Raw genomic sequence first — 27,128 nt, 5'->3', positions numbered from 1 at the left:
TATGGTGATGCCCCAAAATTTTATTATTTTGCCTTTTTTTTTTCTTTTTTACCAACAGCTGGGACGGTTAAAGTTAGCTGTGGGGGTGGAAGGGTAAAGGTTAGGCATTGGGAGGATTGGGTAGTTTAGCGGTGGCGGGGGGGGGGGGGGGGAATTAGCGGCAGCGGGGTCAGCTAAGATTAGCTGCGGTGGATGAGGGTAGGCGTGGGGGTGTGTGTTTGAGGTTAGCCATGGGGGACTGCGGCAGTGGGAATGGTTAATGTTAGGCATCAGTAGTGGGAGAGTTAGGGTCTTAACCACTTGCCGACCGCACGCTTATACCGTGCGTCGGCAAAGTGGCAGCTGCAGGACCAGCGACGCAGTACTGCGTCGCCAGCTGCAGGCTGATTAATCAGGAAGCAGCCGCTCGTGCGAGCGGCTGCTTCCTGTCAATTCACGGCGGGGGGCTCCGTGAATAGCCTGCGGGCAAATGTAAACACAAGCGGAAATAATCCGCTTTGTTTACATTTGTACGGCGCTGCTGCTGCGCAGCGCCGTAAGGCAGATCGGCGATCCCCGGCCAATCAGCGGCCGGGGATCGCCGCCATGTGACAGGGGACGTCCTGTCACTAGCTGCACAGGACGGATAGCGTCCTGTGCAGCCCAGATCTCCCGGGGGAGCAGGTAGGAGAGGGAGGGGGGAGAATGTCGCCGCGGAGGGGGGCTTTGAGGTGCCCCCCCCGCAACATGCCTGCAGGTAGGAGCGATCAGACCCCCCCTGCACATCATCCCCATAGGGGGAAAAAAAGGGGGGCGATCTGATCGCTCTGTGTGGCCGCGGATCTGTGCTGGGGGCTGCAGAGCCCACCCAGCACAGATCCAAACAAACAGCGCTGGTCCTTAAGGGGGGGTAAAGGGTGGGTCCTCAAGTGGTTAATGTATTAGTGCGCGTTGGTATGCGTTTTTTTCCATAGCAGTGCATTGTGAAAAAGGTTTCAGTTCAAACGCATATAGTGTGAACTGAGCCATAGGAGAACATGGACATTACTTTGAAAATCAGTTTTCTTTCAGTTATAACGGAGAGCAACTGATTAATGGTGCCCATATATGGTACAGTTTTTTTTTCATCCAATCTTACCATTTCTATGTAGTATAAGGGTAAATTAAGTAAATACACTGAAAGGATAATTTAGGCAATTCCCTTATATTACATAGAAATGGTAAGATTGGATGAAAAAAAAATTGTACCATGTTTGGGCACCATTATAGTGTAAAGTAGGCCCAAAGGTGGCCAAACACCATACCGTTTTTTAAATATCTGTATAATTCAAGAATAGCAATCAATATTTCTGACTGATTGTAACAATTCAAAAATCTGACCAATGTACCTGTGTTCAATTTTTCCCTAATCATGAATAAAATAATTGAGAGCTCAGAAAAAATTGATTGGAACTGTACAGCAAGAAATGGACAACCCATCACACACCATACAATTCTTGATAAAGTTGGTCTGAATGAAATTTCCAACATGTCCAATCTCCAAAAATCTAAAAAAAAATTGGAAATTCGATCGGATTCAACGATTGAAAAGAAAGAAAAGCTCTTGATTTTTCGGCACAACCGATCAAAATTATAGAATTGGTGAAAAATTGGATCTTAATTGTATGGTGTGTGGCCACCTTTAGGCTTAGCTTTTAGCTTTATTAAAATGTTATGGCTAATAGCTGAATATTGGCAAATTTACCGATATTCTTTTTAGTACCACTGTAATGTGTATTTATGGCCACTTGTCACTAGGGGGCAGTGTGAGACAATAACAGAGAACTTCTGCTTTCAGTTTCTATATCCTCTGCTAGTCTAGAGAGATGAAAGCATTCCAAGAATTTACAGCACAGCGAGTTCTGCCAACTGTGGTAAAAAGCAGTGAACTTATCTCATACGAGATAACTCTATTGAAGTTAAATTGCAGCCAGAAGTAGCTAGGTTTCTGGAAGGATGGAGGCTGAACTGCCCAACCAGCCTCCCATGTGAAAGAGGCCTATAAGTTCTACTATGGAATGCCCCTTGAAGTGTTGCCTAGCAGCAGGCTGCAATGTGGCTAGGCAGATTGTCAGCAGAGGGCTGGAGATGAACAACACTTATGGGATTAGCGCCTTCCACATGTCTCTGGACTGTTGCTGGGCTACAGGATTGTCTGAGTAATCCAGATGATCTCCATTCCACATGCCGATCCCTCGCAGACCGAGCTTCTTGATGTAGGCCGCCTTTAATGCAATACTCTGCGGGTCATCGTACCACACCTGATGAAGAGCTCCTTTCGTGTCCTGGAAAACATTTATATAGATATCTTTAAATTTTCTCTTATATGTCATCAGGGACATCTGTGGTGCTGATAGTATGGCAAAACCCCTCCCACAGACTGATGTAGGGGCCATGGTCACCAGATTAAACATGGATGCATACTATTTGTACAATGCAACAATAAGCTGACTCATAATCCTAAGTAATCTGCTACTTATAAAGATGTAATAATTGCATAGATGCAGATAAGGCCATTTCTGAGCATAGACCATCTAGGCAAAAATCTAGATTATCCTCTAGTGTTTATGGTGAAATACAGCACCTTTTCTATTGATGAACAAATAAATTCATAAGTGACTACCGTAATTCTTAGTACATAGTTTTGTGTGCAGATAATGCACATGAATGTCATCCAGCATAGTCATGTAGTGATTTGCTGCTGTACAAAAACAGCAACTGCGAACTTACTAGCTTTCCAGCAGCTCCACTTTGTCTGGATATGACTCAGGTGAGGCCTGCATTCTTCTGCCTCCTGATGACAGTTCTTAAAAACTCCAGCCTGGCTTTGCTGGATCATTTATGCTGCCCATATTCTCCAGCCCTTGAAAATCACCCACACTATTGAAACAGGTGGTATTGGCACATGGAACTCACTGTCTGGTGACGAAACCTGGCGCCCCATAGCAGCAATGTAATGCTGTGGGGGGCGTAAGGGTAATTCAGGGCTTGCTGGACCCTAAATTACACTTCCTTCTGAGTTGCGACAACTAGAAGGGGGAATAGTATTTAATGCAGTGTTTTGCGGCAGCAGGTAGAGACGTCATTCGGCTCTCCCGGCGCCCAACTCACCAGCGACGCGTACATACGTATGCAACACTATACCGGCTGAGGCAGGGCTGTGGAATTAGGGCAGTTTTGGGTAGTTGGAGTCGGATTATTTTTGTACCAAATCCACTGCCCTGGTAAGTATTAGACGAAGGAGTCGGAGTCATTTCAGGTACCTAGAGTCGGAGGTTTATAAACTGAGGAGTCGGAGTTGGAGTCGGATGATTTTTATACCGACTCCACAGCCCTGCTTGACAGTTGGCATCAGTTTGGTGTGTGTTTCTCTGGCTATGTGTATGTAGAGAAAGAACCGCACACCTTGTTGTGTAAATGCTGGTGCAGGACTCCTAGGCAACATCAACAAGTATCCAATGGAGGAGTCGCACAGTGTTTCAGACGCAAGTTTATTAGGGGTCTATAGGGGTCCCCTTTGTCAAGGCATAGACATAAAATACATACTGTATATACAGTATATATATATACAGTGTGTATGTATATATATATATATATATATATATACACACACACACTATATATATATATATATATATATATATATATATATATATATATATATATATATATATATTTATTTTTTCCTGCCTCTGCCTTGACAAAGGGCAGAGGCAGCCTATGAACCCCTATAGGCTCCTTTCGGAGTCTATAGGGGTCTAAAAGTTCCGAAACGATCGGCGGCCCTTCGGTCAGGTGAACATTGCATGTGTGTGATGGAGCAACAAACTTGCACTTTTGCTTCTGAAAGACTGTGTGCGGACTCCTCCTTTAGGGCCTGTACACACTGAAAAACGCAAGCAAAATCGCAAGCGCATGCGTTTTTAAAGTGCCTGTAGTTTTAAAAACGCATGCGCTTTTGCCTGCGTTTTTTGTGCGTTTGCGTTTTTCTTGTAATTGCTGATTGGCTAAAGAATCCTTTGTTTTTTTTCTAGTTTACATTTCAACAGGAATCAGGAGATTGCAGAGTCTTCTGGGATACGGACTTCTGAAAAACGCAGGCAAAAACGCAAGCGCATGCGTTTTTAATGCGTTTTTCATGCGCTGCGCTTAAAAAAGCGCAGCAGGCACTGCGATTGCGTTTTTCTAAAAACGCATCGCACCAGTGTGTACAAGTCATCACGATTTTCTCTCTTTTTCAAAAGACCTTGCGTTTTTAAAAACGCAACGCAAGCGCAGCAGTGTGTACAGGCCCTTAGATAATTTTCTATGACTGTGTTCACACATAAAAGGTGTAAATTTCCAGTCAGGTAAAACTGATAGAAAACTGATGCAAAACTGACAAGACTGGGCCAGAAATGTGCAGATTTATGTGTGAAGCAGCCCCGAGTATACATAAAAGGACACAAAATACAGTAACATTACAAACCTTGTAGTTATAAAATGGAGCTTTCTGTCCATCATCCCACAAGCGACCAGTGAGAGAGCCGTTCACCTGCTTCATGATGGTGCGATATGGGATTTGGCGACCCACCGCATCACTGCATGGAGCCCCCCGGAATGGCCGTTCTTCCAGTGTGCACTTATTATCCTAGAAGAAATGCAGGAAACTAAGTCCAATAGCCAACAGAGACATGAATGTTATGTTTGCACATGGTTAAAGGACAACTGAAATTAGATGGATTTGGAGGCTGCCATATTTATTTCCTTTTAAACAATATCAGTTGCCTGGCACCAGCGTGTGCATAGCCACTCCGGCTTACTGCGCAGGTGCAGCCGTGATCATGCTGGAAGAAGAGTGCACCCCGACAACAAGCCCTTGTCAGTATACGCTGGGGGGGGCGGAGTCCACACTCGGCGATGAGGGACTGGAGGACAGCGTGGGAAGCCTCTAGAGTCCAGTGGTTTCCCACTTTCTAGGCAATTCTTTACTTTTTGTCCCGAGCTTTGGCTCAGGTTCACTTTAATGGACTAATCAGTACTTCAGAGATTGCAGGACCCATTACATTCTCTATAGCCCCCTATTGCTGCAGTTTGGCAGCTTGTTTCAGTTGGGCTGCCGGGCAACTGGTATTGTTTAGAAGAAAATAAATATGACCGCCTCCATATCCATCTCACGTCAGGTGTACTTTAACCACTTCACCACTGAGGGGTTTTACCCTTTGAGCACCAGAGCAATTTTCATCTTTCAGCGCTCCTTCCATTCATTCATCTATAACTTTATCATTACTTATCGCAATGAAATGAACTATATCTTGTTTTTTTCGCCACCAATTAGGCTTTCTTTAGGTGGGATATTATGCCAATAATTATTTTATTCTAAATGTGTTTTAATGGGAAAATAGGAAAAAATGTGGGGGAAAAAAATCATTATTTTTTCAGTTTTCGGCCATTATAGTTTTTAAATAATGCATGCTACTGTAATTAAAACCCATGGCATTTATTTGCCCTTTTGTCCCGGTTATTACACCGTTTAAATTATGTCCCTATCACAATGTTTGGTGCCAATATTTTATTTGGAAATAAAGGTGTCTTTTTTTCAGTTTTGCGTCCATCCCTAATTACAAGCCCATAGTTTATAAAGTAACAGTGCTATACCCTCTTGACATAAATATTTAAAAAGTTCAGTCCCTAAGGTAACTATTTATGTTTTTTTATTGTAATTTTTTTTTTTAATTACACAAAAAAAAAATTGGGGAGTGTGGGAGGCAATGAGTTAATTTATTGTGTAAAACTAATGTATGTGTACATGAAAAATGCTTTAGGGTGTAGTTTTACTATTTGGCGACAAGATGGCCACAGTGATTTTTTTTGTTCATGCGACCTGCAAGCGTCCGGAAGTACGCTTGCAGGAAGCACAATGAGACTGGGAAAATCACAATGATCGCGCTGTTTCTCATAGAAGCAGCTGATCATTGCGGGGGCTTAGATCAATGAACGGGAACGTTTTTTCCCGTTCATTGATCTCTGGGGGCGAGGCGGTGGCGGCGTGCACGAGCCTTGGGGCGCGCGGACGAGCGAGCGGGAGCGCGGACAGCGGCGGGAGGTGCGGATTTCTCCATCCCTGGTGTTAACAGGGTGGAAAAAGGTACGGAGAAATCCGCACCGCTGGGGGTAAAATGGTTAAGCTCTCCTTAAGTCCAGGTCCGCTTTCAGGGTCACATAGACTTGACAATGATCCCCAGCTTGAGAGAACCTAACAGACCTTTGTAGGTACAGTACATGTATGTGGGTGTACATTAGGATGGTTTCTAGCCATTTTGGCACCCCAGGTAAGGTACCTACTTTATAAACATTATACTGTTTATGTACAGCCTGGGTCTTTATAGATTAATATATTGTCCTGGTAATCCCGAGATGTAACAATCGACATAGCAGTTCCCATTTAGGTATTAAAATTACCATAATGGAACTAGCAGTTGGCTACAGAAATTCCGTAAAGTACACTGTGCTAAGACTAGCTCTGTGTTGCCCCCCTCCTACAGTTGTCACCCTAGGCATCTGCCTGGTTGCTTATTCCTAAAAATGGTCTTGATGTACATACAAGCACATGCTTCCATGGTGTTGAGTATATATGTTGTGGTCATTCTATAACAGAGGTCACGGTTGCAGCAATACATAATGTACATGCTTATGATAGAAGAAAATAAACCTCACCTCTGTTAACTGGAGACAGACATAATCATATCCATACCAGGGGACACCCATCACCAGCTTCTTGGGGTCAATGCTCATATTCATGAACTGCTCATAGCCTGAAAAAGAACTGATGGTTTAGCCCCAACAGCTTGCAAGTCCAACTTGTTAACCTAATCTTTTCAGTGGCGTAGCTAAGGAGCTGTGGGCCCCGATGCAAGTTTGACAATGGGGCCCCCAAGCGCTCTATACATAACAATTGATGCGGTGCACCAAAACCTGCTAATAGCAACTATAGTGTCAGAAGTGCAAGAAGGGGATGAGGATCAGTCTGTTAATGATTACTACTATTCATAGTATCTATAGAAGTGATAATTATGAGCACAGGACCAATAGAGAACTAATACTGCAGTTGAGGGAGGGCCCTTTGGGGCCCCTCTGACCCAAGGGCCCCGATGCGGTCGCAACCTCTGCAACTCCTATTGCTACGCCCCTGAATCTTTTCTGTTGAGCTTACATTTCCAATAGCTGCAGCTCTGCCTTTTCTATACACTCACCAGCACTCTTCTCCATACTTGGGAATTCAGATGGGAATGTTGCAGTGCCCAGAAACTGGTGAGTATCCAAAACAGGACATCAAGCATGATGACCAGAGATATAAGCACAGCCAAGAACAGATCGAATGATTGGAAAGAACTGTAACCGCGCATGCACATAACGTTTTGGGCTATGGCTGCCATGCACAGGCACTCAGGAGATGGGACAGATCCTGCACTGTAGCTGTGACTCAGCATGCCAAAGTGTGGGCCAATGGAACTTAACGGCCACAGAGATTATGGTGGGGCTGGAAGAAGCCCCAGGTATGGATAATCTTGGGGGGGGGGGGAGGGGGGGGAGGGAGGTGGGGTGCTGGTGGGGTTGGTTAGTTCAGTTGTGCTTTGAGAATTGAAGGCTGAACTAGAGCTTTTAGTGGTGGATAGGAACTTCAATCCAGTATTTCACTTCATCCCAATTAGTAGCCGTAGCCGGTACCCACTTTGCCACGAGAAATGAGGGAGGGGGGGGGCTGTGTGGCTGATATTGTGGTGACACTCCTCCCACAGTGTGTCAAGGCCATGGCCCTATCAGTTTCCTCTCTGTGAAACTCATTGCATTGTGGGAAATAACTTCTGACGTCTGTCCCATCTACCAACCAAGCAGTCAGTGGCGTAACTAAGAATCACTAGGCTCCCCTGCTATACTTTGAATGCCCCCCTCGCTTTCTGCACAGGTAAACTGAGAACCAATGTTATGTAAATGGCTAGTGCACACTTGAATGTGTTTTCCGTATGCAGATAAAAACAGACAGCAGTAAAGCACTGCATGCATTTTCTCTATCATCTAGGGTGGCCATACGTCTGGATTTCATCCGGACAGTCCGGTTTATGGACTTCTGGTCCTCCGTCCGGCGGAAGTCCAGGATGGACGGACAGAAGGCCTCCTTTTTGGATCGCTTTTTTTTTTTTTTTTGTTTTAACTAGGGTGAACACGAGCCGGCTCTTTGGGAGCCGAGCGGCCGAACCAAAAGAGCCGATGCTTAAAGAGCTGGAATTCCCATCACTAGACTGAGACTCAGCCTAGTGATGGGAATTCCGGCTCTTTAAGCATCGGCTCTTCTGGCTCGGCCGCTCGCCGGTCATGGAGCAACTCACTCGGGGGGAGGGGCACCAAGGCAGAGCACCAAGCGGGTGGCAAGCGGCAGCTGGGGCGACCTTCCGAAACGTCTCACAGGTACGGCTCAGAGCATCATGCATGCCTGCACACGCCAGCACTCCCACACTCCTGTGAACCTGCGACCTCCTCCCGCCCCCGTCCTCCTCCCTTCCGATTACGGCTCGGATCAATCAGCCATCACCCCTGTGTGCCAATCTCATAGCATTTGTGGCGAAATCTGCTGCCAATCTCATAGCATTTGTGGCGAAATCTGCTGCCAATCTCATAGCATTTGTGGGGAAATCTGCTGCCAATCTCATAGCATTTGTGGGGAAATCTGCTGCCAATCTCATAGCATTTGTGGGGAAATCTGCTGCCAATCTCATTGCATTTGTGGGGAAATCTGCTGCCAATCTCATTGCATTTGTGGGGAAATCTGCTGCCAATCTCATTGCATTTGTGGAGAAATCTGCTGCCAATAAGATTGCATTTGCAGAGAAATGTGCTGCCAATCTCATTGCATTTGTGGGGAAATGTGCTGCCACTCTCATAGCATTTGTGGGGAAATCTGCTGCCAATCTCATTGCATTTTGTAGGGAAATCTGCAAATCTGATTGCATTTTTTGGTCGGCCGGCCGGCCGGCCCCTCCACCATGTGGACTATTGTGCGTCACTGTCCTCGGTACAATGTCCTCCTTTTCAGGGTGTGAAGTCCTCCTTTTTGGGGTTCTGCAAGTGGCCACCCTACTATCAACTACATTAGCTTTTGTCATAAGACATGCACGTTTTCACACATACAGTACAAACACACATGGTGTGCAGAAAACGCATACAGAAAACCCACAGACAAGTGTGTTCCCAGCCTCAGCTTATTACACTCACTCTGTCCATCTCTGATGGAGCAGAACTGGCTCTGCAGACTCCTCCAGCATCACTACAGTGCAGAGCACTTGGGGAGGGGTAGAGAGGTTGGGGGCTGGGCACTGTATACAAGAGCCTGCTGCACACTGAATAGGGACTGTCTACAAGTCTGTCTACAAAACTTCGTATGATTCCTTATCAGTGGCTGAGCAGATGCAGTTATTAGAGTAACTGTGCAGAGAGCAGAAAGTTTTTTTTCTCCTCACACCCTTAGTTGTCAGTCTCTTAGGACAGGGAAAAGAAACTTCTCCTCCCATGGGGCTAGCTGTGGCTTCTGGGCCCCCTTGCAGCTGCATCCCTTGCAGGGTCTATTGTTACGCCCCCCCCCCCCCCTGCTTATACTGCATGTACAATACAAATACAAGTGAACACATGTTTGAAAGTCACCAGTGATGGTCTTGTTGAGTGGGGCGTTGGCTGCTGCAATGCATTCCGTCCAAATCTGAGACTGCTCATCATAGGACATGACAAACAGGAAGTCAGAGAACTCGGCTATGGCGGAATAGTTGTAGCAACGATTATCCACACAGCTGGGGGACCATGCGACATCAAAGGTCACCTGCAGATGGAGAAATGGAGGTTATTTCCTTTTTTTTTATATACAGTATTACCAGCTTTACTCACCACAGAACTAATCACATCTGCCTCAGAGGAACTATTAATCTAACACTTCTTAACACATATGAATATGAGCACATATTGCGCAAACCTACTTTTCAAAAGATACCAGTAAGCCTATCAGAATCTGTTTAAACTGTGGCTGAAGCCTGAGGGACCGGAGGAAACTTAGGCAAAGATGCAGGAAAAAAAATTCTCATCAAGCTCCAGACAATAAGGGCCTATTTCCACTGTACTGGGCATGCCTCTTGCGAGACATGATGCTGTCACAGCTGTGATACGAGACGCATCCAAGAGTGGTTGTCTCTCACTTCTCACACTATCTTGCAGAGGCGTTGCTAGGATCCAAAGAGATCCAGGGCACTTTGGGGCACTACAGCTGGAAGATGGGTGTGGCCATACACCAGATTGTGGGTGTGGTCATGGGTGGAGCAAAATTTACATGAACTTAACAGCGGTCTAAGTAGGCCTGCCCAGTAAATTTGGATGAAGCCCCCCTTTCCATGAATGCAAAACAAAAATGCAGCATATCACATAAATAGGCAGTGTCACTTCACCATAACTAGGCAGAGTTACAAAACTAGGCAGCATTCCCTGACTTTTAACTGGACCCTCTGCCATGCTCCCACGGGCTTCTCATTGAGGCTCCACAACTCCCGGCATGCCCCCATAGAAGAACCACAGCTCCCTGCATAGCCCCATAAAGGCATCACAGCATCTAGCATGGAATCTGTATTGTACATAGCTGAGGGAGACCTTTTAGGAATCCCCCCTTGAAATTCCCTGGTTTGCGCCTGATTAGATTTATAGACTGGTCATTTCATGGTCAGAGGGAAGGTGAACAAAATCAGTAGAGGATCAAATACTTCTTTCCCTAACTGTACATTCAGTTCCTCTTTAAATAAAAACAAGCCAGTTTCCACACCGCTAGACATATTGGTATATATTTGGTTTGGTTTCAACACCAGCACCTTGGTTCTCCAGGGTCATGTTGCACAAAGTTCTATTTGTTTTTAAAAAACCTGCACAGCAGCAATATTAAGATAAAACTCAAATGACTGACCAGCCTAGACTGAGTACACAGCCAAACGCTCATATTATTTCCACAGATTAATGTTTTCTGGTGTCCATCACTGTATGACCAGACACAAAAACCAAAGAACAAGAAAACCCCTAATATAGTACAGCAAAGTTCCTAGTATCCGGCTCCGGTGGGGATCCCCTGATGCCAGATACATGTGCTTGCCGGTTGCTTGAGCAACTGGCCGAAAAAGCACAAACCTCCTCCCGTGCAGAGGCGCTCATTCAATACTTGGATTGAACACAGCTTTTTTGAACTCCTGTATAGCCTGAGGAAGCGGTGCTGTGGCCCGCGAAACGCGTTGCATCTTTAGGAGTTACACTGTTTAATAAATGCATTCTACTCTACCTCAGAGTCTTGTTGTCCACTGCTAGAGGGAGGTAAGTCCACCTTACCTTCCCTCTTTTTACTGTTTTTAAATAATAGTGTTTTTACTCTTTTTGGCGCCTCTGTTCTATCTGCGTTTGATACATACTCCTCCCGTGCAGGATAACGTACTCACCAAACCTCCAGCGACGTCACATCTCCTAGCCTTCCTGTAGCTCAAAGCAGCTCTCCGGCGTCCTCTCTGCATGGCTCTCAGCGTGTCACCTGACCCATGTCAGGTCACGTGACACGTTGGGAGCCATGGACGTAAGCCAGAAATCTGGTAGGAACTACAGAAAGGCTAGAAGACATCACTGGAGGCCCGGTGAGTATTTTATGACCTGCAACTCCCCTCCAAACAGTCCCTGCTATCCCCCCAAGCATGCCAGATTGCCGGTTAGTTGAGACTTCCAGTTGCCTGAGTTTTAGATAACAGGGACTTTGCTGTATAAAGACTCAAGTGAGTGTAATTTGCTAGATTTACAAAAATGCATGTATCTGTTTTGAAAGTTTGAATCTATCTAGTTTTTGAGGCATATTTTTACCTATTTGTTACTTTTTTTTCTAATTTTAATTATCCACAAAATATGCCTTATCTTTTTTTTTTTTTTTAAATTAAGTAATATGTGAGTCTGACTGCATTTTATCTTACACACTATCCCCTCCTGCTGATGTGCACTTTCAGTTATTGTCAGACGAAATTATTTTCACAGATTGTATCAGGGGGCAGGTTTTGAAAAGATTGCTGTACAGGCACGCTGTTCCATCTCCCAGCAATGTGTCCTGGACTACGGGGCTGCAGATTTCTCAGACAGGTCTCTATGAGTGCCCCCCATTTCCTTGCCGTCTAAACTGCTGATGATGATTCTAAGCCAAGCTCCTACTCCCCCCACACAGCATGCTGTGTCAACTCCTTTAGCTAGGATGCTTCAGCTCATTTCAAGTTTAGATAAGATGATAAGATGATTTTAAACTGTAGAGGACTTATTTTGCCTAACAAGGATGAAAAGAATACTTAGCACTTTTTAAGCTATGAAATAAAGGGTGTATCATCCTCGATCTGTGTATGCACTATGTGGAAGAACTTGTTTTTTTAGCTATATGCTATAAGTTGAGAGTGATAGATAGACAGTCTGTGCTGTAGGTGTAGTTAGGGTTATCAGTGCCCATGGACAAAGATGCAAAGTTTTTGCGCCCCTCCCTGGACAAAATGGGTGTGGCCACACATCAGAATGTGGTTGTAGTCATGGGTGGAGACAAATGTTATTAAAATAGCCATTTGTGCCCCCTTACCCTTTCAGAAAGCCAGGTGTGCCCCCCCCCCCTCCGGTTAAGATCGCCAGATGTGCCCCTTTAAATAACCTTTTTCTGCTGCTAACGCTTCTGTGCTCCTCTGCAGAGGCATTTTGGGCAGCCAGCGAGCCACCTTTCATGCATGTGGGGGTGCAACGGCTGTGCTGAGCGCCCTTACAGTGCTTTGCCTGGGGACACATGTCTCCCCTTGCTCACCCATAGCTAGGCCTCTGAGGCTGCAATTTTCACAGCCAGATCCAGGCTATGCCCCCCCACCCTGCAGTCTGAACATTGCCAATGATGCAATCTAGGCAACAGCATTAGTCCCACCCACAGAGCCTATAGGATACCCGAAGTGACATGTGACATGATGAGATAGACATGGGTATGTACAGCGCCTAGCACACAAATAACTAGGCTGTGTTCCTTTTTTTCTTTCTCTTCCTGAAAGAGTTAAATATCAGGTATGTAAGTGGCTGACTCAGTCCTGACTCAGACAGGAAGTGACTACAGTGTGACCCTCACTGATGAGAAATTACAACTATAAAACACTTTCCTAGCAGAAAATGGCTTCTGAGAGCAAGAAAGAGATAAAAACGGGAGTTTCTCATCAGTGAGGGTCACACTGCAGTCACTTCCTGTCTGAGTCAGGACTGAGTCAGTCACTTACATACTTGATATTTAACTCTTTGAGGCAGAGAAAGAAAAAAAGGAACACAGCATAGTTATTTGTGTGCTAGGCACTGTACATACACATGTCTATCTCATCATGTCACATGTCACTTCGGGTATCCTTTAAGACTGACGCACTCCACTCTGATTTTCAATTGCAGAAAGCTCTTTGCACACATAAAAGGTAACACACTGATTATTAAGCTATTTGGTTTTAGAGTTTTGTACGGAGATGGGCCTTAAAAATGTAAAAGAATAGTTATCGACTGACAACAGACCTGAGCAAGGTCACCTAATGTAAGCACAGGGGTATGTTCATGCTGGATCCACATACCTCTGTGCATTGTCCATTGCGCTCTGTGTTCCTCCTGATCTATGTAATCACTCCTTGCTTGAAAAAATACTTTTAGCTAAAGTCAACTTTTCATACAGAAAGGAGCAGGCTTACTGTGATGTTCCCGCCTATCACCCTCCCATTCGCTCCTTTTCCCTGCTCTATTCACACACCTTAAAGGGAGGGATTGGAGGCTAATAGGAGGGAACATTGCAGCAAGCTTGGCTTTTCCCAGACGCGTCGCTAGGGGTACAGATCTGGGGCTAATGCCCCAGTTCCTATTAAATATGCCTGGAACATGTGGGAGCCGGTGCGCCCACAGGCAGTGCCCCGAATAATGTTTGGGTACGTCATTTGTCCCCGTTGCTATGACAACGCACTTCTAAACAATCACAGTGGGTGGTCTGCACTTATGTCGACTGCAAACTGCCCACTGTGATCGCGGAGAAGCACAGCATCATCGCCAACCCAGCACAGCATAACCGACCGCCTAGCACAGCACCCTAGCCAGACAGAAGCCAGGTGATGGACTCCACATATTTATGTAAAATGCTGCCTATTAATGATATTTAGGTTCATGTTCATTTGGCCCCACCCATGAGCATGCCCACTTTCCCACTGTGTGACCACGCCCATTTTTTACCCAGTGACTCCCAATTGGTGCCCTGCCTCTTCCAGTCTGCAAATTTGACTTTAGCCAAAAGTCAAATTTTTAAGGAGTAATCACAGGGACAGGGGGGGCTTATTAGAGAAACAAACAACACACAAAGGTATGAGGATCCAGCATAGACATACCTTTGTGCTTACCTAGGGTAACCTTGCTCTTTTCAGTTGCCCTTTAATTATTTATTAATAGACACAGCACTGGACTATCCATATAACTCTGTTTTGCTGGTGGGCCTGGATAAGAGAAGAAAACAAAAAAACGTTAGAGATTTGTCACCTGGGACCCAGGGATCTCTCTGTGGAAAGCCTCTGCAGTCTCCTTCACCAGATCAGTCAGAGCGTAATACTCTGGGGTGTCCGGTAACACCGGCTGCTCGATGTCCAGGTTAATCCCGTCCATGTATTGGCTCTTGGCCAGATTCACCTTCTCTGCAATCCAATTAGCTCTCTGCTTTGCATCCACAATATGCTTCAGTGGTACATCTCCTAAAATACATAAGAATCTATATATGGTGTGGGGTTGTAGTGCCATTTGGCTAGGCTGCAGCGCTATTACTGTGTTATTATATCTGGGAGTTTCTCTAAATATTCCTTCCCTCCCCCTTCTAACCAAATTGTGTACCCTTCTCTCTCTCCAAAATCCCCCCATACTTACATCTGCGAGTCTTTAACTTCAGGGTTGAGTAAATTGCGTTACCTCACCATCTAGCTGGGCAGTGGGCACTCCATGAAGCTGCTTTCAAACATGGAGGTGACTTAAAGTGAACTTGAGGTAAGAGTGATATGGAGGCTGCCATATTTGTTTCCTTTTAAACAATACCAGATGCCTGGCAGTGCTGCTGATCTATTTGGCTGCAGTAGTGTCTGAATAGTGTGAGAAACAAGCATGCAGCCACATTTGTCAGATCTGAAAATAATATCAGAATAATCTGATCTGATCTGCTGCATGCTTGTTCAGGGGTTATGGCTAACCTTGCATAAAAGGAAATAAATATGGTAGCCTCCATATAACTCTCACATCGAGTTTACTTTAAAGCAACCGAACTCTTATACACAACATGCTGAAAAGTCTTTATTCCACATATAGTTGCTGAAGAATTCAGTTCTCTGTTCTTTGTTTGTTTAGCCAGATAACTGTGTCTAATTATTTCTTTTAGCAACTGTGAATAGACTGCAGAGGCAGTTCTCCATATAGCAGACCCTTTCTGTTACATAGTTACATAGTTATTTTGGTTGAAAAAAGACATACGTCCATCGAGTTCAACCAGTATAAAGTACAACACCAGTCTGCTCCCTCATATATCCCTGTTGATCCAGAGGAAGGCGAAAAAACCCTTACAAGGCATGGTCCAATTAGCCCCTAAAGGGAAAAATTCCTTCCCGACTCCAGATGGCAATCAGATAAAATCCCTGGATCAACATCATAGGGCATTCCTAGTAATTGTAGCCATGGATGTCTTTCAACGCAAGGAAAGCATCTAAGCCCCCTTTAAATGCAGGTATAGAGTTTGCCATAACGACTTCCTGTGGCAATGCATTCCACATCTTAATCACTCTTACTGTAAAGAACCCTTTCCTAAATAAATGGCTAAAACGTTTTTCCTCCATGCGCAGATCATGTCCTCTAGTCCAGTGTTTCTCAACATTTTATTGGTATGTACCCCTTTTAAAACCATATACTCACTAAGTACCCCCTAGCATAGTAAACATTATTACAAGTACCCCTTGACAAATATATATTTAAACGTAGTACATTATAATTGGTTTTAAACCATTTCCAAGCTTTTACTATTGCTTTTAATTAGCTAAAATACTAATTTGGTGGTGTTTAAATAAGATTTATCATTTTATAAAACTCTAAATTTGTTATTTTTGGTTAAGTATATCAAGCCTGAGTACCCCCTGGAACCCTCAGAAGTACCCCCTGGGGTACGCGTACCACAGGTTGAGAAACTATGCTCTAGTCCTTTGAGAAGGCCTAGGGACAAAAAGCTCATCCGCCAAGCTATTACCGTATTTTTCGGACTATAAGACGCTCCGGACTATAAGACGCACCCAGGTTTAGAGCATAAAAATCACGGAAAATAAAACTTTTAGTAAACCTGGTGCGTCCATGGTCCAGGAGCAACTTCTATGTGTTCTGCCCCAATTATTGTACCCCTTGTGCCTTCCTTGTACCTCTGGAGAGGGAAGACAGTGCTAGCAGGAGGGTGCCTCGCTGAAAAGATGCTGATTTTCATCACAAACGCCAGCAGATTGCTTGGAGCATTCTGGGCAAAACTTGAGCAGCAGCATTAAAACTGCAGAGGATGAGACTCTTCACAGGGATCCGATGTCCTCTGGTGTCCTGTCCCCCTGTCCTTGGCCCCCTCTGGTGTTGCTGTCCATCATCCCCCCTGACGCCTCTGCCCCTTTAACATAGATCCTGAGACCACTGCAGATTACGGTAACCGCAGGTTATACACAAACCTAAGAAAGTGGCCGCACTGGTGTACAGTGTCCCCCTGTCCTTGGCCCCCTCTGGTGTCACTGTCCATCATCCCCCGTGATGCCTCTGTCCCTTTAAAATAGATCTTGAGACCGCTGTTGTCTGCTGTCCCCCTCTGTCTATCATCCCCTCGGGTGTACACTGTCCCCTTTGTCCACCCCCTCTGGTGTCACTGTCCATCATCCCCCGCGATGCCTCTGCCCCTTTAAAATAGATCTTGAGACCGCTGCAGATTAACAACAAGTTTCGGTACACAAACCTAGGAAAGTGGCCACACAGCTTCACATATCCCTCCTGCACTTTGGTATCATTTGCCTCCCCGACGGAGATCGCTGCAGATGACCGGCAAGTTTTTTCACTGCATGAGAGAACGACACACAGCTTCAGAACGCAATGTCCAATCAGGCGAGGGACGCTGCGCGAGGCAGCCAATCACAGCCTTCCCGATAGTCCTGAAGGCGGGACAAGGGCTCTCTCAGCGGGGCTGGTGATTGGGAGGAAGCAGGGAGCAGAGAGGGCTGTGATTGGCTGTCTCGCGCAGCGCCCCTCGCCTGATTGGACATTGCGTTCTGAAGCTGTGTGTCGCCTTCCCGTGCCGTGAAAAAACTTGCCGGTCATCTGCAGCGCTCTCGGTCGGGGAGGCAATTGATACCGAAGTGCAGGAGGGATATGTGAAGCTGTGTGGCCACTTTCCTAGGTTTGTGTACCGAAACTTGCTGTTAATCTGCAGCGGTCTCAAGATCTATTTTAAAGGGGCAGAGGCATCACGGGGGATGATGGACAGTGACACCAGAGGGGGCCAAGGACAGGGGGACACTGTACACCCGAGGGGATGATGGACAGAGGGGGACAGCAGACAACAGTGGGGACAGAGGGAAGGACAGCGCCAGTCAAAAAATGTAGTATTCGGATTATAAGACGCACCAACTTTTTCCCCCCACTTTTGGGGGAGAAAAAGTGCGTCTTATAGTCCGAAAAATACGGTATATTGCCCTCTGATGTATTTATACATGTTAATTAGATCCCCTCTAAGGCGTCTTTTCTCTAGACTAAATAAACCCAGTTTATCTAACCTTTCTTGATAAGTGAGACCTTCCATCCCACGTATCAATTTTGTTGCTCGTCTCTGCACCTGCTCTAAAACTGCAATATCTTTTTTGTAATGTGGTGCCCAGAACTGAATTCCATATTCCAGATGTGGCCTTACTAGAGAGTTAAACAGGGGCAATATTATGCTAGCATCTCGAGTTTTTATTTCCCTTTTAATGCATCCCAAAATTTTGTTAGCTTTAGCTGCAGCTGCTTGGCATTGAGTACGATTATTTAACTTGTTGTCAATGAGTACTCCTAAGTCCTTCTCCAAGTTTGATGTCCCCAACTGTATCCCATTTATTTTGTATGGTGCTAGACCATTAGTACGTCCAAAATGCATGACTTTACATTTGTCAACATTGAATTTCATCTGCCATGTATGTGCCCATATAGCCATCCTATCCGGATCCTGTTGCAATATGACACTGTCTTCCTGAGAGTTGATGATTCTGCACAATTTTGTATCATCTGCAAAAATAGCAACATTGCTCACTACTGCATCTACTAGGTCATTAATAAATAAATTGAAGAGCACTGGACCCAGAACAGACCCCTGTGGGACCCCACTGCTAACAGTCTCCCATTTTGAGTACGATCCATTGACCACAACTCTTTGTTTTCTGTCCATTAGCCAGTTCCCTATCCAAGCACACAAACTCTTCCCTAGTCCTTGCATCCTCAACTTTTGCACCAGACTTCTGTGGGGAACAGTGTCGAAGGCCTTAGCAAAGTCCAAGTATATCACATCTACAGCATTCCCAATGTCCATATTAGCATTCACTACCTCATAAAAGCTGAGCATGTTAGTCAAACAGGACCTGTCTTTAGTAAACCCATGTTGATGCTGAGAACTAAGATTATTTTCTACTATAAAGTCATGTATAGTATCTCTTAGTAACCCCTCAAATAGTTTGCATACAACTGATGTTAAGCTTACAGGTCTATAATTTCCTGGATCTGATTTTTTGTTCCTTCTGCAAATGCGAACCCAATGAAAGTTGTTTTTAGGATTTCCATCAATTTTCATGAAGATTTTCCCCATAAAGGTTATCTTGCTTTGGCTAATCTTTTAGAGCAGAGAGGACCCACTTTAAGCAGCTGCCTGAGTTTGTTACGTTTACATTACTGTCACATTTCACAGCTTAGCCACATACATACGCCCAACAAAAGTCTTTTACTATAAACAACTTTGCAAACAACTAATATTAAAAAAGTTGGAAAGATACGTCTTGGCATGCAACCAACTATTATACACACAGAACGACTTGACGGACAACTTGATGAACAACTACAAATTTACATATTGTTAAGCCCCATAAACACGCTCAACAGCGGTCTTTTACGCTTTCACAACTTTTGTTGTGAAACAAGTTGAAACACCTAAAAAAAAAAACTTTTGCTATTGTTCAAAGAGCTGATAAGACTGATAGGAAGTCAATCCAACAGTTGGATTGACTTCTTATCAGTCTTATGAGCTCTTTAAACAATAGAAAAATACTTTTTTTAGGTGTTTCAACTTGCTTCACAACAAAAGTTGTGAAAGCATAAAAGACCGCTGTTGAGCGTATGTATTGGGCGTTACTCGACTGGTGAACGACTATGTTCTAGTTAGTAATGGAAGTCATTGAAAAGTCATAGCAGACTTCTGTACACATTGCCATGTTGGACAGAACGTCTCTCAGCTATTCGTCAAGTCAGTCCAACAGTTGAATTGAATTGATCTGCGTCTTATCAGTTGTTGGTCGCCTCTTATCAGTGATAATGCCCCTTGACAAAAGTTGTCCAACTACTTCAAGTTGTTTGATAATTGTGCATTTAAAAGACTTTTGTTGAGCGTGTGTATGAGCCTTTATAGAACAATGGAAACTTAACTGAACTCTTTATCATCTGCCAGCTAAAGATATGACTACAATCCACCACATTCCTCCGTCAACTCACAATTTCAATACTCTACCCCACAGGTGTCAAAGACATCAAATGTGTCCCTCCTTGCCATTTTATGTGGCTTTCCACAGCTTGAAATGTGCATTGCTGTGAGCAGGAAAGGAACGACAGTACGGCCATCACATCCAGAGGATGACAGTGCTTCTGGTTAAAACACTGTCAGTTTAAGCCTGGTTGCAACAACAACCCACGGGACCCCCTCCGTGAAAATCGCATTAGCCTTCCCCCTATGTGGCTGGTAAAACACACACACCTACACACCTTTCCCCCGGCATTATCTCTCCGGATAGTAGTGCAGCGGAGCAGTGTAATATTGACCTGCCCCAGTGCTGCGTCATGTCTTTTCCGTTCTTCCCAGCAGCTGCAGCCTGTAAGCTTCCTCACCTCCAGCTCCTGATTATGTGACTTGCATTCAGAGCCAGAAGTATGGAGCATAGAGCATGAATCTGTCAGGAAGATCAGAGGAGACCCGAAGCAGCACTGGAGGAGGTAAATATTAAAATGCTCCACTGTGCTACTCAGAAGAAGGGGGAGGACAGTCGCTATAGTTACGCCACTTAATTTGAGACTGTTCAATAAATGCTATATCTTAATTGACAATATGGCCCGTGGCTAAGACTAAGTTTTAGATTTTGTACCTTTATGTGATTGAGTTTGACACCCCTACTCTGCACATGATACAAGTCAGTGTTTTAGTGATTGTCTCGTGTCACAACTACTCTGCTGTTCCTTCATACTCACCTTTCAGGACAAATCTTGCACCTTTGGAGTGCGCAAAACACATCAGTTCCGGGTCATAAGGGCCAAACAAGGCCACCGTCGTCACCTGAGTCCAGTCATAGTGCTTCCAGTTCTTACTTTTCACATAAAAGACATAGGTCTAAAAACAGAAACATAATTATTTCCATTCATTCTACAGGGTTATACTTCCTTCAACTGAATTACCAGTTATACAATTTTTAAAGTGCACCTGTTATTATCCACAACTCCAGTTTCCTCCCTCGTCCCAAAGACATACAGATAAGTTAATTGGATTCCCCCTAAAATTGGCCCTAAGCTAGGATGAACCTATGACTGTAGAAGGGATTCGATTTTGAGCTCCTCTGAGGGACATTTAAGCGACAATACTTAAAGAGTAACTGTTAGCCCAAAAAAATCAAATTTAAATCTCTATTGCAATGTGTTAAATAGTTTGTAAGGGAGCCAAAAAGGCAATGCTGAAGTTAAAAAGCAATCTAATTTTTTTTACTGTGTGGCCTTTTCCCCAAGCTCCTAAGGAGGACGCAAAGCCGCATAACAGATACTGCAGAGCATGCAGAGCATGCCCATGTCTGCCCGACCCCCCTCTCCCCCCCAGGACCAGGTGCCGATGTCTGCCCGACCCCCTCTCCCCCCCCAGGACCAGGTGCCGATGTCTGTCCGCTCCCCCCCAACCCGCCCCCCCCCCCCAAGAGCCGATGTCTGTCCGACCCCCCAGGACCAGGTGCCGATATCTTCTCACCCCAAAAAGCTGACACGGAGAGAGAGCAAGAGCGTAGTACATCTACACACTTCCAGCGCCGCCACCGCAGAGCAGCCGCCGCCGTGCATCTCTCTCCTGCTCGTGATTCTCTCACATGTGACTCGGCGGCGGCTGCTCTGCGGTGGCGGCGCTGGAAGTGTGTAGATGTACTCCGCTCCCGCTCTCTCTCCGTGTCAGCTGTTTGGGGTGAGAAGATATCGGCACCTGGTCCTGGGGGGTCGGACAGACATCGGCTCTTGGGGGGGGGGGGGGGAGAGGACAGACATCGGCACCTGGTCCTGGGGGGGGAGAGGGGGTCGGGCAGACATCGGCACCTGGTCCTGGGGGGGAGAGGGGGGTCGGGCAGACATGGGCATGCTCTGCATGCTCTGCAGTATCTCTTATGCGGCTTTGCGTCCTCCTTAGGAGCTTGGAGAAAAGGCTGAATGATAGCCACACAGTAAAAAAATTAGATTGCTTTTTAACTTCAGCATTGCCTTTTTGGCTCACTTACAAACTATTTAACACATTGCAATAGAGATTTAAATTTGATTTTTTGGGCTAACAGTTACTCTTTAAGCATATACTCTGTACAGTACAGCGCTGGGGACCATAAGATGCTCCTGACCATAAGACGCACTTATATTTGAGGACAAAAAACAGGGAATAAAAATATACTACTAAAACTTGCACATCCATAGTGCAGGGGCATTTTGTGAATGCTCTCTACCCAATTATTATGTCACTCTTGTGTGCCCCTTGTACCTTGTCCCCTCCTCTGTTCCCCTGTGTCCTCCTCAGTCCTCTTGTCCTCTTCTGTCCCTCCTGTGTCCTCCTCAGTCCCCTTGTCCTCTTCTGTCCCTCCTGTGTCCTCCTCAGTCCCCTTGTCCTCTTCTGTCCCTCCTGTGTCCTCTTCTTTCCCTCTTGCGTCCTCTTCTGTCCCTTCTGTGTCCCCTCTGTCCACTTTGTATCATCTTCTACCCGCCTGTCCTCTTCTGTACCTCCTGTGTTCCATTTGTGTCCTCTTCTGTCCCTCTTGTGTACTGTTCTGTCCCATCTGAGTCCCCTTTGTGTCCTCTTCTGTGTCCCCCTCTGTTCCCATTGTGTCCTCTTCTATCCCTTTCTCCTCCTCTGTCATCCTGTCCCTCTGTCCCCTTGTCCCTGCTGTGACCTCCTCAACCAATGGTCTGAGGTGGGACCAAGGCTCCGTCATTGAGGCCATGGTCCCGCCTCTGTGACCATCGGCTCCAGTTAACAAGCAGTGCGGCAGTATTTTGGGGGTCTAGTTGCAGCACCCCGCCTGATTGGCCGCTCCTGACTGGAGGGTGAAGACGGAGCCACAGCGTGTATGCTGCTCGGAGCTCCAGCCTGGTGCATGAATGGAGGACGATTGCCGGTAGTATTAACCTTCGTGGCGGCGAGCTCGGGCTAGGAGGATTTCTCAGGCCCTGCTGGGCCGATTCGCATAATTTTTTTTGGTACACGCAGCTAGCACTTTGCTAGCTGCATGTACTGCCTGATCGCCGCCGCCACCAGCCGATTAGCCGCCGATCGCTCCCCTCCCCCCCGACCCGTGCGCTACCTGGCCAATCAGTGGCAGGCAGCGATGAGGGGTGGATCGGGACTCCCTTAGACGTCGTGACGGGGGAAACCCTTCAGGAAATCCCGTTCTTTGAACGTGATTTCCTGATCAAAGATCGCCGGAGGTGATCAAAGCGGGTGGGGGGATGCCGCTGTACAGCGGCTATCATGTAGCGAGCCTTAGGCTCGCTACATGATTTAAAGAAAAAAAATTAAAAAACAGTGCTGCGCTGCCCCCTGGCAGATTCCAATAGACCGCCAGGAGGGTTAAGAGTGGCTGAGGAGGGCACAGCAGGGATATAAGAAGAAACTAAGACATAAATGGTGTGGTGGTGGATGGCACTTGTGGGGGAAAGCTCTGCGCCGCTCCTTATCGTATTATTCAGACCCACTTTTGAGGGAGAAAAAGTGCATCTTATGGTCTGAAAAATACGGTAAATACTAAATAATAATAATAACCTTTAGTAGCACCAGCCACAGTGTACTTGAGAACAATATATGCAACCTGCATTCAGTTTACAGCCTGAGGACAGTTTGCAAGATTTCCTTTCCTCTCAGCAGAAGGTAAATAAAGTACGGTATATCTGTAAAAAATGTGCTCAGTGATCTAAAATCTCTAAAAACGACTTTGCAGGAGACAATCATGAATAATCATCTCTATTGACACTCTATTGATGAAGATTAGCCTTCTTTATGTCGCAGCTGAGAAAGCTGTAGTTGCACTGCCTCTTGACAGCTTCTCAGCTGCAACCGTATTCAGTGATGTTTGCTCTTTGTCATTTGGTTTTGGTCTTTCCTACAGCATTTTTTTTTTGAAAATCTTTTTATTGATTTTTGCTGATTAAACAAACAGAGCAGTGAAAATCGATAAATGTATGACCACCTAGGACAAAGGATTCTGACTGATCACTTCTGGCAACTATTCGACCTGGAACCCACTACAAAACGCTATCGCTAATCGCAATCACTAGCGTTTTGTATGAGCAGTTTGTAAGCGATTTCATGAGCGTTTTAGGGAGCGCTTTTAAAAAATGTATCAATTTGCCAGCGGTTGTGTAGCGATTAGCGTTTTAAAGTCTGATTGGTCCTTTCAATTCATTTTAATTTTGTTACAGTGTGCAGTAACTTCAAAACGCTAGCAAAATTGCTCAGTGCAGGTTTTGATGAGAGATTACGCCAGCGATGACATACTTAACATTGAAGCGCTAACGCTCCCAAAATGCTGCATGTCCTGCGTTTGTGATTTTTCTAATCGCAATCGCTCCAGTGGAAGTTGCCCCAACTATTTACATTAGCTGTGCGTTTTTACAAAATGCTAGCGTTTTCAAACGCTCCCTAAACGCTCAAAAAAATTGCCCTTGTGGGTTCCAGCCCTTCCAGCTTTCTCTGCACCTCCTGATAATTCAGCTCCACATGGTGTCACTGAACTACAACCACAACACATACACAGTGTTACCTCTAAGTCCCGGCTGTGCTGGATGGGGTCACACAGGGCGGGGTCTGAGCAGGGACAGGCAGAGATCCCTGTCACCAGCAGTAATAGACACTGGATCCTCCAGCTGACATCCAGGATCCCATCCATCCTGCCTGCAGAGCTATAGCAGCAGACTGCAGCCAGCACCTCTGTGCTGGGGAGAGAGACAAACAGGTTAACCTGCAGGGGGCGTGTCAGTGCAGGGTGATTGGCAGTACTTCACTGCTAGGGAGAGACAACAGGCTGGCCTGCAGGGGGCGTGTCTGTGTTGAGTGATTGGCAGGCCAGGAAGTGCACAGAGAGATAGCAACCAACTGTTGTCCATGTATTCCATAGGTAGCATTGTAGCTTAATTGTAGCATTATTATTATTATTATGTAGTTTGTGTTGCAGATATTTCTGTTCTGCAGCTGTGCCCCTCTGAAAGCTGGATCAGTGCTCTTCACATTAGGGGCGTTTTTGGCCTTCTTTCAAGCATAGGCGATTTTTAAATCGCCCACAAAACGCTTGTGCAATGAGTCTCTATGGGAAGGTTCATTTCAGAGCGGTTTGTGCGCTGTGCGTTCAGCAGAGCTGTGCCGGTACCATTTTTGGAGCGATTTTGCTATAGTGTAAGGTATAGGAAGAGCGTTAAACGCTCACAAAAATCACATTTTTTTTTTAATAGATACATTGTATTTATTCTTTTCCGGGTCAAAGAGCTCACTTCCTGACTTGCGTCAGAGAGTGAATCTCAAAACCGCTGTGGCAAAGCGCTTTTAAAAGCGCTTTTTGAAAAAACACAGTGCACAGTGGAGTGTCGGGAGGGGTTTGCATTTTTGATTTTAGGTGTGAATGAGGCCTGGCTGATCCCTGTTGTGGGTTGCTGTGCATTTGTGACCCCAGCTGCACGTCTCCTCAAGCGCGCTCCCGTGGCTGGGAGCATGCTGAACTTTTCAGTTCCAACGCAGTTTGTAAAATTTACCACTGCATATGTGAAGAACGCTCCCGGGTACCACAGCATAATAGAGGAGATGAGTGGCCTGGACTGTGAATGCGCAAATAGCCCACGATAGGGCTCAGTCGGCCAGCTGTCAGACGGGCACGGCTGCAGAACGGACTGGGAGGACAGTGAGGGATTAGGACTTCAGGGTACTGGAGGAAGCCCTAGATAAGTTAAACTGAACTTCTTTAGATCACTTAAAGGATACCAAAGCCGAAGACAATTGGATAACGGGGGCAGCAGGCATGTATGGGGAGCCGTCCTTATGTCCACAGTTCCCTCTGTTCACCTTTCTGTCCCTCCGGTGCTTGTAAATACCCTTCCGAGTGCAGGAGTCAGGTATCACTGGCCCGGCTGCGCGCGTCCTACAGGTTGCTGCGTCTGGGAGTTCTCTGTGCATGACGTAATCGTGACGTTATGTGCCGAGCACTCCCGTCCTTGGTCGTACGCTGTCGGGCTCGTGCAGCCGGGCCAGCACAGGCGCAGTGATGCCTAATTAAGATTAAAAAATGAATAATCAGAAGTCTGAGTTCTTTGTTTGTGGTAGTCCAAGCAACAGTTCTTTGTTCAAGAGCTCCAGCTTAAACGGCAAGTGAAGTGAGAGGTTAATGGAAGCTGCCAGATTTATTTCCTTTCAAACAATACAAGTTGCCTGGCAGCTCTGTTGGTCTATTTGGCTGTAGTAGTGACTGAATCACACCAGAAACAAGCATGCAGATAATCTTGTCAGATCTGACAAAGTCAGAAACAGCTGATCTGCCGCATGCTTGTTCAGGGTCTATGGCAGGGCGCCAGGCAACTGGTATTAAAGGGATACTGTAGGGGGGTCTGGGGAAAATGAGCTGAACTTACCCGGGGCTTCTAATGGTCCCCCGCAGACATCCTGTGTTGATGCAGCCACTCACCGATGCTCCGGCCCCGTCTCCAGTTCACTTCTGGAATTTCTAACTTTAAAGTCAGAAAACCACTGCGCCTGCACGCCCATGTCCTCGCTCCCGCTGATGTCACTAGGAGTATACTGCGCAGACACATACCATACTGGGCCTGCGCTGTGCGCTCTTGATGACATCAGCGGGATCGGGGCATTGGGGAGTGGCTGCGCCAACACAGGATGTCTGCGGGGGACCGTTAGAAGCCCCGGGTAAGTTCAACTCATTTTCCCCTGAGCAGTGCCACAGGCTGATTGCCTCCATGCCACGCCGCATTGAAGCAGTCATTTCTGCAAAAGGATTCCCGACCAAGTATTGAGTGCATAACTGAACATAATTATATGAAGTGCAAATTTGGACAGAGGCGCCAGGCAGGTTAATATTATCTAAAAACAACTAAAAAGGAGGAGTACAGGTAGACTTACCTCCTGAAATGATGGACAATCGAGATTGTTCAAATCGCAAATAATTTATTTTGGCACTCCGCAACGCGTTTCGCAGGTATAACCCGCTTCATCAGGCAAGGAGTGCAAGCTCAAAAAGGTCCAACAGTGGCAATGCGCCTCTGTGACAGAGGCGCATTGCCACTATTGGACCTTTTTGAGCTTGCAGACAGAGGCGCATTGCCACTATTGGACCTTTTTGAGCTTGCACTCCTTGCCTGATGAAGCGGGTTATACCTGCGAAACGCGTTGCGTAGTGTCAAAATAAATTGTTATTTGCGATTTGAACAATCTCGATTGTCCATCATTTCAGGAGGTAAGTCCACCTGTACTCCTCCTTTTTAGTTGTTTTTAGATC

The 27,128-nt window shown here is 45.9% G+C and overlaps 1 protein-coding gene across 1 annotated transcript; it reads right to left on the bottom strand.

Annotated features, from left to right (window-relative positions):
- LOC137520781 (di-N-acetylchitobiase-like) lies at positions 1-24,566 on the bottom strand. Its single transcript, XM_068239134.1, has 7 exons — positions 24,399-24,566; positions 20,602-20,740; positions 14,614-14,822; positions 9,694-9,865; positions 6,715-6,812; positions 4,487-4,648; positions 1-2,303 (listed from the first exon to the last, which is right to left on the bottom strand). The coding sequence occupies exons 1-7, from the start codon at positions 24,522-24,524 to the stop codon at positions 2,118-2,120; spliced, it is 1,092 nt and encodes a 363-aa protein (XP_068095235.1). The 5' UTR covers positions 24,525-24,566; the 3' UTR covers positions 1-2,117.
- Positions 24,567-27,128: the final 2,562 nt, after the last annotated feature.

This window comes from Hyperolius riggenbachi, chromosome 6 (genome assembly GCF_040937935.1).
Source record: "Hyperolius riggenbachi isolate aHypRig1 chromosome 6, aHypRig1.pri, whole genome shotgun sequence".
NCBI classification, from domain to species: Eukaryota; Metazoa; Chordata; class Amphibia; order Anura; family Hyperoliidae; genus Hyperolius; species Hyperolius riggenbachi.
Note: the sequence above shows the minus strand (reverse complement) of the source record. Positions and strands in the feature narration are given on the sequence as shown.